The 14,133-nt window shown below is 51.9% G+C and overlaps 3 protein-coding genes across 3 annotated transcripts; 2 read left to right on the top strand and 1 right to left on the bottom strand.

The window, feature by feature from the left end:
• The first annotated feature begins 388 nt into the window (after positions 1–388).
• On the top strand, positions 389–4,259 carry BO95DRAFT_160745 (forkhead domain protein). Its single transcript, XM_025580733.1, has one exon. The coding sequence runs from the start codon at positions 404–406 to the stop codon at positions 3,782–3,784; it is 3,381 nt and encodes a 1,126-aa protein (XP_025447254.1). The 5' UTR covers positions 389–403; the 3' UTR covers positions 3,785–4,259.
• Positions 4,260–7,398: 3,139 nt separating this feature from the next.
• Positions 7,399–8,186, bottom strand: BO95DRAFT_160728 (uncharacterized protein). The gene is made up of 2 exons (XM_025580732.1): positions 7,570–8,186; positions 7,399–7,502 (listed from the first exon to the last, which is right to left on the bottom strand). The coding sequence occupies exon 1, from the start codon at positions 8,057–8,059 to the stop codon at positions 7,616–7,618; it is 444 nt and encodes a 147-aa protein (XP_025447255.1). The 5' UTR covers positions 8,060–8,186; the 3' UTR covers positions 7,399–7,502; positions 7,570–7,615.
• A 4,191-nt stretch (positions 8,187–12,377) lies between these two features.
• BO95DRAFT_427643 (putative cyclin-like protein (Clg1)) lies at positions 12,378–13,802 on the top strand (the record flags this gene model as incomplete). Its single annotated transcript, XM_025584808.1, has 1 exon — positions 12,378–13,802. The coding sequence occupies one exon, from the start codon at positions 12,378–12,380 to the stop codon at positions 13,800–13,802; it is 1,425 nt and encodes a 474-aa protein (XP_025447256.1).
• Positions 13,803–14,133: the final 331 nt, after the last annotated feature.

Below are 14,133 nucleotides of genomic sequence, written 5' to 3' on the forward strand. Positions count from 1 at the left end.
TTGGACCAGAAACTGAAGCAGTGCCAGCTGTCGTGCGCTGCAGGAGGTATCCTATCCTCTTAAGATGTGCCTGATGGACAGAGGCTAGAACCAAGCAATAAATAGACTGGGTAAAGGATAAACGGCCCATACCAATCGATTACGTGGAAATCCCTCAGTAATACCTTCTCCCCATACAAATTTCCCTAAAAGGTACCGTCCATCCCGTCACCGGAAGCGGCAGAAAAAACTCCATGAAAAAAAAAAATATCGCCGGCACTACTTTTCGCCGACCAGTCAGAGGCCGTCCTGGGCCGGGAGACGGGCTCACCGCCCTCGACTTCTCTCCTCCTCCTCTTCCGTCTTGTCTCCCTCCACCCCCAATCCTCTCCTACTCGACCCCCGTCAAGACCAGCCGCCGGTCATGTCGTCGTCGCAGACCATGACAGCGCCAGCGGTGGGCCATCGTCCTCCGGATGCTGCCCCGGATATGTCGTCCGTGTACGACTATCCTCGATCACAACAGCAGCACCAGCACCAGCAACAGCATCTTGACCCTCAACCGCATTCATCCCCGCCCAACGACTCCGCAATCCGCGCTCTGCAAGATCCTGTCCCCGATCCCCTCGATGCCTCGTCCCCCAATGGCCTACCCGCTCTTTCCTCAACCACAATCAAATCCGAACCCGACGATCAATCCTCAGTATCTCCTGCGCCGCATGATTCCCAATCCGATCTCCGTCGTCAGTCCGCCGCCAGTGCGCTGCTGGCCCAGCTCCTTGGCAATCAATCCTCCTCCGGTCCATCGCCGTCTGAGGACCACCCAATGCCACCCGCCCCGCAAGCGACGGATCAACCGCACCAGGTCGACGATAAATCGAATCTCCAATGGACGTTAGATTCAACTTCAGAGCCTATGGCCACTGCGCCTGCCGACTCGACCGGCGGAGGCGCGGATCAAATCCCGCCGACATCGACTGCCCAGCCATCTTCGCATCACCAGCAGGACGAAAAGTTCGACCCCCAACCCGATATGGCCCTGACGAATCCCGAAGAAGACACGAACCCGACCGTTAAGATGAACGATTCAATCGACGGCCTCACAGATCCATTGCTTTTCGCGAAAGGCGGCATCGACCATGCTGATCTTTTCACACCCTTCGATCTGTCGTCTTCCTCGAAGAATCCCTTCGATGCATTGCAACACAATGAGATGCTTACAGACGCGTATCTATCGCAGAGCGCCGATCTCTCCGCACTTGGATATTCGGGTCTACCGCATGATGGCTCGGGTTCTGTCACCGGCTCCGAACCCCGGATTCAAGCATTTGCGAAGCTTGAGTTCGATGACGGTCATTTCTATTGCAACACTTATTCCTTTATCCTTGGTCGTGATGTACGAGCCGCTCGCGCTGCGCATCAACGCGAAATACAAGTTCGACAGGCAATGAGGACAACGCGAGCGAAGAGCTCTAGTGGTGGAAACATGTCGCATACCCCCGTCCGTGTGAAGCATGAAGGCAGCGGTATGATGGGCAGCGTTGTCAGTGACCGTGGTGGAATTATGGGCTTCGATCCCGATGTCTCCCATCTTCCTCGTCTCAGCCGGCGATCGTCGGTTTCTTCCCATGCGGAATCGGGCGCTCCGCTGCATGCTACTCCAGCTCAACTTCAATCAACCGATAACAACACCACCGACTACAATGCCCTAGCGATGCAGTCATTGAATGAAGAAAACGGCGATGCAAAGCCAGTCGATGCTCTTGCGCTGCTCCCTTCGCCTGACGCATGTCCGACAATCCCCATTCACCCTCCCGCCACCGTTGACGGCAGTGCCGCTGGCCACCGTGGTATCTCCCGCAAACATGTCAAGATCGCCTATAATTTTGATAAGAATCTGTTTGAGATGGAAGTCATGGGACGAAATGGCGCGTTCATTGGTGCAGATTGGTTATCGCCTGGTCAGATCAGACCATTACATAGCGGCGACTACATCCAGATTGGAGGTGTTCGCATTCGCTTTCTATTACCAGATGTGCCAATCGGTGAGACTGGTGCTGACCGTGTCGAGGAGCCCCTGGGTACAGGGGAGGAAACCTCTCAGACACCAGCTCCTGCAGTTGAAGACGAAGTTGAGATGCAGAGGGGTCCGTCCGAATCTGCGGATAATAAGGACGCTCCTAGACCGCCAACGAAACTCATACTAAAAACCAGAGAGCCCGACTCGGCGCGACCAATGCCTTCTGTAGAGGGAGTTATCGATCCGGCGTTACAACCGATCCGACGTCGCGGTCCCGGGCGTCCTCCTAAGGATGGCATCATGTCCAAGCGAGAAAGAGCAGAACTGGCTCGAGAACAAAAATTGGCAGCGAAGCGCGAGGCCAATGGAGGTGTTACTCCTCCGCCTGGGAGCCGGCCGAAAGCTGGCAAGGCTCCAGCCTCAACGACGGCGGCTGTTACGCCCAAGGAGATGGGCGGAGAGTCACCTGGGTCAAAACCCGAGAAACGCAAGTATACCAAGAGAAAGAAGCCCGATGGCACTCCTATGGACTTTCCCCTACCTTCCACCGAAGGTGGACAGTATCCTATGGAACATCGCCCGGAGGAGTTCATCAAAGCCCCCCCTGTCAAGAAGCGCAAACCCTCGCGGTCACCATCTCCGAATTATCCTCCCGAGTCAGCATATACCCCGGAGGATCTGGCCAAGCCGCCTTACAACTACGCCGTTCTCATCTTCGATGCTCTCACCGAGGCTGGTACTCCGATGACACTCAAGCAGATCTATCGAGCGTTGAAGTTGAAATATCCATATTTCCGTTTCAAGTGCGAAACCGAAGGTTGGACGTCCAGTGTACGGCACAACCTCAATGGAAACAGTCATCTTTTCATGCATGCTGAGCGGGATGGAAAGGGATGGTCCTGGCAGCTCCGCCCTGGAGCTTCTGTTGAGAAGGAGAAGAAGAGGCGCCCGTCACCTCCTCCGCCAGCGGCGCAGCCGCCGCCTCCCGCTCCTCCCTCGTACATGCCTGCATTGAATCCATCATATGGCACTCAGCCAAATGGACAGCCCAGCATGGCCAATCCGCACTTCCAATTCCCTGCTATGCCATCCAACCCCTATGCAACTCACGCTCACACCCACGCTCCCGCTCCCGCTCCGTCTCCTGCTCCTCCGGCACCCCATCACGCGAGTCCCTATCCCCCGCCTTCTCAACCCGCCGCCTCGACCCCGTTTCCAATACCCAGTCCGCTCCGCAACAACCTTCCGCCCGCCTTCGCTCAGACCACTCCTTCCACCTACACCTCACCGTATGCGTCCGATCCGCCGCCGCAGCTGGTGCAGCTGCAGCAACAGCAATCGCAATCAATGCCTCCACAACCCCAACATCAGTCACCTTACCCTCCGCCAAATCCTCCACCAATGCCTCCGTCCAATGCGCCACATCCAGCGCATCAAACACATCAAACGCATCCTCCGCCCCTGCCACCCCCGGGGCCACCCTCGGGGCCTCCCATGCAGCATCAGCCAAACATGGGTATGGTCCCTGGCCCCGGTCCAGCTCATATGGTTTCTTCGGACGCATCCTCCTTCAATGATCGTGCAAACAAGGCCATCGACGATTTCGAGGCTGTTCTCATGGAGGATTACGAGGATAAGAACTACATCCGGGAGGTGCTCAAGAGTGCGCGAGCCCGTGTACTCGGCAACGCAACGGACAGCTCATTCCCCGGCGGTGAACCAAAAGATGAGGAGGTCATTGTAGATGCCCTCCGTAATCTGATCGGAAGCCTGAAGGGGGAGTAGGAATTGTGACCAGTGGGCATTGACTGGCATTCAGGGGACGAAGAACCTTGATGGCCTTGGCTTGACGAATTTTACGACTTGGGATTCTGCATTCTACCACCTTGCTTTTTATGGATTGTCATGTCTAATCTGCATGCAGTTGGCACATGGCGAACCGACTTCAATTCGGATCCGGTGTTTAAAGTGTTTAAAGGGAAGAGGGAAACGGTATCAGAGCGCAAGCGCGAAAAGCTGATCCTCGTTCCCCTTCGTCAATTCGGTTCTAATGAGCATGAGAAACTCGAAGCATTCATGATACGATATATTTCCTCTGACGTTTTGTTACTTTCTTGCTGAACATCCTCATAACTTTTGCTTCTCCTACCTTCCATGTTTCCACACACCCCGTTTATCACTGACTGGTTGATTTATCATTGATATCCACTCTGTTCTGGGACCCCGAGAGTCCTGTCACGTTTTTGAGGATGGCGCTACATACATACATACATACCTACCTGTCTACCGTCTACCTCCTTGATCTTATTCCTTCACCACATCAACTTGTCCATTCTTTCCACTTATTCTCGACATTGCAGCCGGAAATCTCCGGGACTGGGTGATGACATCCAGTTCTTCCTGCCCCCTCATCCTCCACGAGCTGGAGCCGGAATCAGGAGGGGGAGGTAAGATTCCGGGATGGAGGGGGAGAAGGAGGGGATCCTGATGCATGATCGTAGTAGCTAGAAAAGAACGAAAGAATACGATCTTGCATTACATGGTGCTATTTGTCTTGTCTTGTTTATGTGTCTGTCCTTGTGCTCGGATCAATCACGATGGGCCTAAATGACTCACGGCGCAATTTCTAAATCATTAAATGTCGAACTAACAGTCAGATCAAGGATCCCAAAACCTGCTTTTTCTTCTGATGCATCTTTCCGAAATCTGAATAGGATGGATGATGATGGTGATGCATGAGGGTACAAAGTAGATGTCAGAATGACACACACACACACACACACACACACACACACACACACACACACACACACACACACACACACGCATACACATGTGGTGAGAAAGTTTCTACGATGAGGGAGGGGGTTGGTTGTTTCGGCGCCCGGTACCTGACCGATAAACAGAACCCCTCACTCACCCTCCTTCTCTGCATTTCTGCCGCATTTTGGGAGTGGATGGAATAACGAGAAATTGCAATTGTCAAGTAGGAATGATTTTTTTTGTTTCTGTTTTGCCCATCCGTTCTCGTATCCGAAACTCCCGACTGACATTCCCGTTGTTTTTTTCTTTATTGTTGCGTTGTTTCATTGTTGCCGGTGGGGGGGGGGAGCGTGATTGGGGAGGATCGTGCCCCCATCCCCCGCCATCCCGGCTTCTTTTGGTCTTTACTCTGGTACGGTAGTGTAGTTGTAGTTGTAGTTGTAGTCGTGAGTTGTACATGATATACAATTACGGGATTCAATATAGCTACCTTAAGAATGGCTACCTGGGTAGGTAAGTGAGGACTGTTACTGTTTCCAGCTCCGGGGCATTAGGAGTATTCTCGGCCGGTTCGTGGATCGGATTCATCGATGTATATTTTCATTCCGTTGTATAACTGTACTGTAGTGGAGGAGGGCGGAAATGTTTATTGTTTTGTTTTGTTTTGTCTGGTCGTGGGGTGGAGAGCCAGGGAATAGAGTCCGCCCTGGGTAGGTTATCCATACGGAGTCTCTGGAAATCATTCAATGTAGATAGGTAGGCACTAGGTAGTGATGATGATGGCTTTGACCTTCCTTTTCCTCGTAGAAGAATCCGTGTTGACCCGAGAGTAGATTTTGAGGGATATACTTACTGCTCTAAAGAGAGTCTATAGGAGGGGACAATGTGTCAATAGGGCAATGGACGGGAAGGGAGAGAAGGAGGGGTTCGAGGGTTGAGGGTTGAGGGCTGAGGTTCTTGTTCCTGTGCCTGTTCCTGTTTTTTTGTTTCTAGTTCCTATCCAATTGTAGTGTGGTTGGTGGGGGTGGGGGAGTTTAGGGGATGAGGGGTCGTGGGCGGGTAATTGAGGGTTGGATGCAGAACTCCATATGGAGAATGTAGAGGTTCTCATTCTATCGAGATGCTGGCGGAAAGGAGGGGCTTCTCGTCAATCCTTTCAGCGTATGGAGGGGAGCAGAGACGATAGGACGAATAGGATAATTCATAGGGAATCGGATGTTATGATCGGTATAGTTAAGCTTGACCTGGCAGGTAGGCAGGCGAATGCGAAGAGATGGTAGGTGGTGAGCGGTACAGCGGCATCAAATGTCAAGGTGTCAAACAGGCACGGCGGGGGGCTCACCTCAAAGCAAGGCGAAAAGAAGCAGATAGGCAGAGGCAGTCAAGTCAGTGCTTCTTGCATATCCGTCTGTCCGGCTCAGGGTCATCAATGTCAACTGTCAATGTCAGTGTCCGTGTCAGTTGCCAGGTGAGGATGACCGATACAGCCGATCTGAGCCCTCCTGCGCCTCCAAACAGAGGGGGGCAAATGGCGATATCGGAAGATAGAGCTGGGAAATCGGAAAGAAACGAAGAAGGGGAGGCGGGAGGGGGGGGGGGCAAGCGTTCTCCCGAAGAGTGACAGAGACGATGGGAAGGTATCACTATCGTGAAGGATTGGAGGGCTTGCATACGCGACATGCGGGATTATCGTGATGATTAAACTTCTCTAGGACGGGGCCCTTCGGGCAGCGATGGCTGGTCAGATGGGCTGGCAGGGCATTCACTCCCTCCCGGGCTTGAGAGTGAAGCAACGATAGGGAGACTGAAGGCAAAGACTGCCTCTCTGCCCACCCCCACTCACCATTACTCGATCTTGCTGTGTGCAGATGGAGTGGGGTGAAGCGTGAGAGGGTTTGGCACGGCAAGCTCAGATTCGACAGGATGAAAGATGGAGATCGATCGAGGTTAGTTGCTTGGGCGGGCGAAATCTCAGGACCATTGTTGAGTTCTTCTTGGGGGTGTTATTTGCTTCTCGATATTACTACTGGGGGTTTGTCTTGGACTGGATCGGTGGTGGCATTGATAGAGTGATGGGCGTAGAAGGAGGGTGGTACAACAGCCAGCCAGGCACGTATTCTCCGTACAATTACATATCTTGATGGTGATGGTTTGTGATGGATCATCCTCCGGTCGGGTAAGACAACACAATTGGGCTGTTCCGGAGAAGAGAGAATAAGATCCCCCCTCGGAATGCCTCAATCGCCTCGGTCTCGAGTTTTAGCTACAATAGATTGTTGTGGTTTATGTTCTTTATCCATAAGCCCAGTCATAGATCGCGTTGTACTGTATCTCGATGTGCCTGCAGGAGGTGGAAGGTGACTGGCGCCATGATTGCGATAGCAACCAGGGACTGGCTGTTTTCCAGAATATCAACCTACCCCGCCGACAAACCGCCATGCTTACTGCTGGAGCTATTATTATTACCGTGGTAGCCTGGTTGAGCATCCCACCACCACCTTGAGTCGTAGCCCTAGTTATCTAAATGCAGCTTGAATAGGTCCTTTGTAAGCAACCACTGCACCAGTCACCTCACCAACTAATGAAAATCACTCAGCCTGTCCGACACCCCTCCCAGCGTTGATTGGATGCATTCCGATGCAGCTCTGAGTCACCAAGAGAGCAATGAAGGTAGGTAGGTATCAGCCGCAACGCTTCAGGTGACGACGACGATGCTGATGAGATGATTCCTCTGGCCAGCCTCCGAGCCACAGGGAGATCAGGCACATGCTCTTCCCCCCTCTTTACCACTATGAGTATGTACTTACTGTACGTATACCAGATCTGTCACCTCTACCAACAGGATATTGGGACTCAATAACCCATCATTGATTGGGTTGATGTTTGATGATGGCTGAGCTGCAGCAACAGGCAGGAATGTCGACAGAATGGAAGGAGCTGGAATGTGTCGGTTCGTCTCAAGGTTCTACCGATTCTACCTGAAAGGTAGGTGACTACCGAGTATTGGCAGTCAAAAAATATGTACAATGATGATGATGATTGATGCCTTTTCCCTGCTGCTAACCTGTCCGGAAAGATACAGCTTACAGTAAGTACCGTATGTACATACCGGTAGAGGACCTGCTGATGCATATGTGGTGACCTACAGCGAGCGACCTCGACCATCATGGTGAAAATGAGGCAGTCCAGACAGTCCAGGCAGTCTAGGAAGACCCAGGCTTCCAGACCTTCAGGGTTCATGAGCCAGAAGTGACACAGGGCAAGGGCAAAAGGGCAGGGCAGGACCTGGCATGGCATGGCATGGTGTCATGGGCTCCGCCTTGAGATCACCCATCGCCACCGTTGACTTGTCGCGACCATACTGGTGATGATGAGGTTTCCTCCCCTGAGATCATGCCCTTCTTCGCTATTCCATCCCTTCTAGACTGACTAGACTACTGTAGACGTAGAGCTGGATGCTGCTGCTGCTGCTGCCCCCTCTTTTTTTCTCACCCCATGATCCATCCATCCATCCATCCATCCATCTAGATCCATTTTGATGACTGACCCAATTAGTACCACGATCCATGATGGATCCATGATGGATCCATGATTGACCGATGATTGAATGATTGAATCAATGTTGCCTCCGCCTGCCCCTTTTCGGATACACGGTGACTGGGCGGGGGCCTTTGGAAAAAAGTTATAAATATCCAACCAGAATGGATTAGATAATCCACCTTATGCGACCAACAAGCCAAGCCACACTTTTGGTGTGAACGACTCAATCTCCATGAACCCATTTTATCTTAGTCAACTTTCTTAGTCCTGTCCACGACACGTTTTTTTCTTTCCCTGTTTAGTTTTTAAATTCCTTAGTTCTATTTTTTTTTTTGTTTCTGGCTTCTTCCTTTGCCCATCATTTGATAAATTAGCACGGGGGCGCACGGCCCAGTCATTTGTCGAGCCGTACCACTAGCGCTCTTCGGCCGCTCCTTTCCTGTTGCTCTTCGCCCTCTTTTCGAGGTGTGACTTCAATTTTTGCCTCCGATAGACAAGAAGTGACGGAAATGCTCCTGTTGGTATCCTGTCTGGCTTATGAACTGGCCATGGCTAGGCCACCTGCACTGCATTGCTCTCTCTATCAGTTTCGACGATCATGTGAAGTTCTGAACCTTAAGTCGACCAGGACTTTCATTGACTGTTCGCCCTCTACATACACATACATAGTACAGTACTCCGTACATAGTACACGTACTCCGTACCGCCGCCTGTTCCACCAGGCCAATGGATCGTAGGACGTTGCCCCGTCTGGGATTGATTGGAGGTCGGCATCGTCACCCAGGCCTCCTATTATTATTTTGTTTTTGTGTTAGTTAGATTCAATCTACTTTTGCTTGGTGAACGACTGTGTCAGTGGATTAAACAACGGTGGGAAGGATGATGAAAGGTGGCCTTGTGAGACGACATAACAATCCAATATCCTTTGCTTGCAGACTTCGAAAAAATTACCGCCAATGTCCATATTCTAGTAGCTGCTGTTAAATGGTTGGATCACCCACCCTGGTTCGAGAGATGCCAACATGTGGTGGTGGGTTCGAGGAATTTTCTCCTTCCCTCCATCCCATGGCCGTCCTCCTCTTAGCTCTTGCAATTAAGCAGACCGGCCGCCGCTAAGCGCCCTGGAAGTAGTAATAAATGGGTCACTGCGGTGACCCCAAGTGCCGATGCCTTCTGGGTTGGCCGTTCGAGCCTGCCCCTAGAGTCCTAGACTAACTGGTACTCAGTCTAGTTAACTAACTTGCAGTGACTGACTGACTAAACTCAACATCCAACTAAGTTAGTTAACTTACCCCGACTAAAACTGAACCGTTTGGCTCCCCCGAGACTGCCCACCGCCAACCGCTGGAGCTTACTGCCAGTGAGTAGAAGGGGTGGTTGTGCAGTTTGGCCCGGTCTGGTCGTGCAGCTTATTATTGGATAGCACTGCCGGTCAGTCAGGCGGGCGGCAGGCACTGCAAGTGAATCAAATTTACTGTACAGGTTAGTCGTACTTCATTCACTCTTACTGCTATGGCCAAGGGACCTCGGAGTATCATTCCCAGCTTGGGGGGAAAGACGGTGGTGGTGGTGGCAGGTCAAAGATCGATTTGTTTACTGAACAGTAACCCTACCTCATTGAAACCTCGACATTGGTCCCAATGCGGTTGTCGGCGGGAGATAGGTATTATTTCCTTAAATTAAAAACGGTAAGCCAGAGGATCACAGGATTAATTCTACTGCACCTCCTCATCTCATTCTCCTCTTCATCATCATTAATTCATACTAGACAGGAAAAGGCCCTTACCCTCGTTCCAGTCTTTTTTTCGGTGCCGACGGTCGAAAGAGGGCCCCTACCCATGGATATGGGTATTCTCTTACTGTTCTAGCCTCTGTCTTAGCCTGCCCAGTGACTCCAGTGTTACGGTGAAGAGAGGGAAAAAAAAAGGAATTTCTGAATTTTTCCCTTTCTTATTCATTCCCATCCATTCTGACTAACCTTTTCTCTCCTCTTGCAAAGGTTCATTCCCTTTCCCCCCCTTAAAACACCAACAGACCAACCAACCAGAACAACGATGGGGGCTTGATGGAGCACGAACGGGAACATCGTCAACTCTCCGACTAAGATTATTCCTGGCTTTAGTCTCCTAGTCTCCTAGTCTCCCCCATCCATCATAGCCATTGAGATTTCTGAAAACTCTAAACGATCACCCCATGTGAAGCATTAGTTAAGTTAGTTAAGTTAGTTTAATGGAGATGATTCGAGTCCCATCTGCTCGGATGCTGCGGCTGGTCTCTTATTAATGGTTTGACTTTTATGGGGGGTCTACGTACTCCGTACTGAGTTTGGAGACTGGGGATCTCTGGCGGGCGATGATGCTGCTACTGTTGATGAGGAAAGGCCATCTATTGTTCCATAAGGAATCCGAACCCCTACGGAGAATCCCTACGGACTTTTTAGGGGCAGGATGTGGTACCGGTTGGTCATGTATGGATTCTGGATGGCCCACCATTACTGTTGGTTTCAGTAATTAGATTCATGTCTTTGGATGGCAGTAAGGCATCCGATTGAATCATGTTGAAGACCATCAAAACTTATCATCAGGTTTGATGATGATGCTGCTGCTGCTGCTGCCGCTGCCTGAGGGGACAACTTGTAGCAGAAAACAACTAAGCAGTAGAAAAACCACTTATCTAATACAATGGGCAAAGATGATTGTATGAACCATCGATAAAATCCCCACCCGAGGCGGAATCACATTGGCTTACGACTCTCTTACCATACCGAGCCCCTTCTGCCTTTCCTTTCCCGTTTCACTTACCTTTACCCACTGCCCTCTCTCTCTTTCTTACTGTCTGTGAGAGGAAAGGGTAATTAATTTGATCAACTAAATGGAAAAATAAATTAAAAAAAAATCCCAGAGAAAAAAAAAAGAAAGAGGTTAGTCAGTACTAGGCCAGTTGAGCCGGGGATCGTCACTTTCTCAGTGACTTTTCCACCCTCCCAGACTCGCCGTGCCCCCCAAACGACGACCGCCGCCGCCGCCTCTGACACCTCTTGAGACCCTCTTGACCACTACTAATGAGCCTAGCCTACCTAGCCTAGTCCCAGTCAATTGCTCTGCTCTTCTCTTTTCTCCCTCGTTCTCCGCTGCTGCTGCTTTTTTTTTACTACGTCTGTATTCGCGCACTCTCTCTCTCTCTCTCTCTCTCTTGCTCTCCTCTTCTACTTCCCCCCATCCCTCCTCCCCTCTCCTTTGACTCTTCTCCTCATCCCTCCTCCTTTTTCCTTCTCTTCTCTTTACATCATCCAACCTATATTCTCCTCTTCCCTCCCTCCTCTTTTTGTCCACTTTGCGAAAATCTCCATTTCCTCCTATCTCATTTTTCAACGAGCTTTTCACTAAGTATCGTTGTCACCGTGGACTGGGACTACTCCCTTTGACGCGAGAACTGGTGTTTGTCGTTCATATTTTCTTTTCGAAAAAGCGCAAAAACACTTTAAAAAGATCTCCACCGTCCCCTTCCCCATCCGCACCCCCTAACACATCCCTTGACCCCATCGGTTATTCGTTCTACTCGTTCGGCTACAAGAAAAAAGAATCAACTAGCGATCGACTAGCTCGTCTGTCTTGTTGACTTCCTCGTGCTTGATCAATTGTCCGCTCTGCCATCCCCCTTCTGAGAGTCACACGCCTTCACATCGATCACCAAACTCGTGCGGTAGCAACTCTCAGAGCAATCGCGCGCATCAATTATCCACGACCGTCTCGCTGCTAAATCTGCCCCGTGTTGTGAAGACCGCCATACTTCTCATGTCATTCAACTAAACAACACCTTCCATACCAAAAGAACAGAGCCGCGGCTCGCCGAGCAACCGCTCCCCTTCTTCTTTCCCCCACCCAGGATCAGGGCGTGGCGGACGTGTAGACGGTTCGTATCTTGAGTTCCTTGCGGTCTTGATTGTTTGTTGTCCATTGGGTTTCCCTGCTTGCCATCGGAGCCAAGGTGTGTGCTAACACAGCGCCTGGATACAGCCACCTAGTCTACCTTCCCCCACCTGAACTGGTGTCAACCTCTTCCTTCTCACTTCGTCATGCCATCCTTCTACGCCCCTAGCCTGCAGGGCCTTCCTCCGACCCCGCCTCACATCGTGAGTGCTGGCCGCATGGAGCACGAGCAACCTTTCTACGTCCTGGGCCCCTCCGCTGCATTCCCGCCTCGGTACTCTCAGAACGGCTGCGAGTTCATCGAGCAGTATTCTCAGGCCAATTGCTATCCCAAGTCGGCTGTTAACATGAACGCTCAATCCCGGGTTGGAGTACGCAACGGCCGCGAGATGAATGCCGCCCACTCTGCGATGAACCAGCCCATGTACGGCGCCATGGCCACCGCCAATGTTCTGCCGCCGCTCCGCAACAACGTTCAGCTTCCCCCGATGGACAACGGCATCGCGCCCCATTACCGTCGCCAGGACATGATGGTGCAAGAGCAACCGCGCAAGGAGGAAAAGGCTACTGGAGGCGTCGCGGCGCACTTGGACTATGAGATGGACCAGATGTCCGACTACGTGGCTGAAATGGCCCAGGGAATGTATGCTTTGTACATCACCAAGATCAACCTTGCAGATATTGACTTAGCGCGAAGCGTCTACCCAGGATCCTCGGTCACCCCCCAGTTCCGAAAATACGTCTACCAGATCTTGTCGTCGACTCGGCTCCCGAGCTCGACCATTCTCTTGGGTCTCTACTACCTCGCGAGTCGGATGCGCATGCTCTCTTCGGCCAAGGTGTTCCACTCTGGAAGCGGCCAGGTCTACCGGATGCTCACTGTTGCTCTCCTTCTGGGAAGCAAGTTCTTGGACGACAACACCTTCCAGAACAAGTCGTGGGCTGAGGTTAGCAACATTCCAGTCAGCGAGTTGAACTCGATGGAATTGGACTGGCTCTTCGCTTTCGAGTGGAAAATCCACGAGCGCATCCACGACAAGCAGGATGGGTTTGCTACATGGCTCAAGCACTGGGAAAACTGGCGTGCCAAGACGGCCGCCCGTGCCCAGGAGTCTCGCCACGCTCTGGCACCCATCGACACGAACGTTCCCCGGCCCCATCGTGTCTCGAAACCGCTGCTCTCCCCCGAAGGTCCCATCCCCCCGCAGTACCAGCGCAGTTCCACCTTCGAAAACTCGTGGCTTAACCCGACCGCCTCTGAATATTCGCCCCCGTCCGCGCCGCACAGTGGCCCCAACACACCGGACTACTTTGCTGTTGGGCCTTGGGCGTACACCAACCCGCCTCCGCCGTACACGCGTACTTGGGTGCCCACTCCACAACAGTACATCCCTACAGCGCCTCCATCACAGCCGCCGTCGTACCATCACACTCCGGCCTACGCTCTGCCTTTCGCGCAAAGTGTGTGGACTGGCCATGGCTCGTCGTGCGGCTGTCTCTATTGCATCAAGCCTGCGGAGCACTACATGTGCGCCAACCCCTTCGGCTCAATGCAACCGATTGTCGCTTAGTGGTGCCACGACTCTCACCCGTTAACGTGCTGGGGAAAAAGTTATTTGTTTCCTAATTCGACTATCTTCGACCTCGTCTTTCCACTAGACCATCTTATTCGCATCGTCCGAAATTCCCGCTAATGATACCGTGTTCTATTCGTGTTCCTTGCATGACTACCCGTTTTCCTCGAGTCGGTCTCGATTGTGTTATCCGCTGAAAAGTACCCGCCGTCAATCTTCCTGGCTTTGCCTCAAAAGCAAAAATCGAAAAAAAGTGTCCAGCTCGGGCGTCGATGATCGCATCCATCCTCATCTCTGCCCGTTGCCTCTTGTGATATGGGACTCTTCC

This window comes from Aspergillus brunneoviolaceus (genome assembly GCF_003184695.1).
Source record: "Aspergillus brunneoviolaceus CBS 621.78 unplaced genomic scaffold BO95scaffold_4, whole genome shotgun sequence".
Lineage (NCBI taxonomy): Eukaryota > Fungi > Ascomycota > Eurotiomycetes > Eurotiales > Aspergillaceae > Aspergillus > Aspergillus brunneoviolaceus.

Excerpts from the sequence above, each read along its gene's own strand:
- BO95DRAFT_160728 (XM_025580732.1), bottom strand. The coding sequence starts at position 8,059 with ATGCCATGCCAGGTCCTGCCCTGCCCTTTTGCCCTTGCCCTGTGTCAC.
- BO95DRAFT_160745 (XM_025580733.1), top strand. The coding sequence starts at position 404 with ATGTCGTCGTCGCAGACCATGACAGCGCCAGCGGTGGGCCATCGTCCT.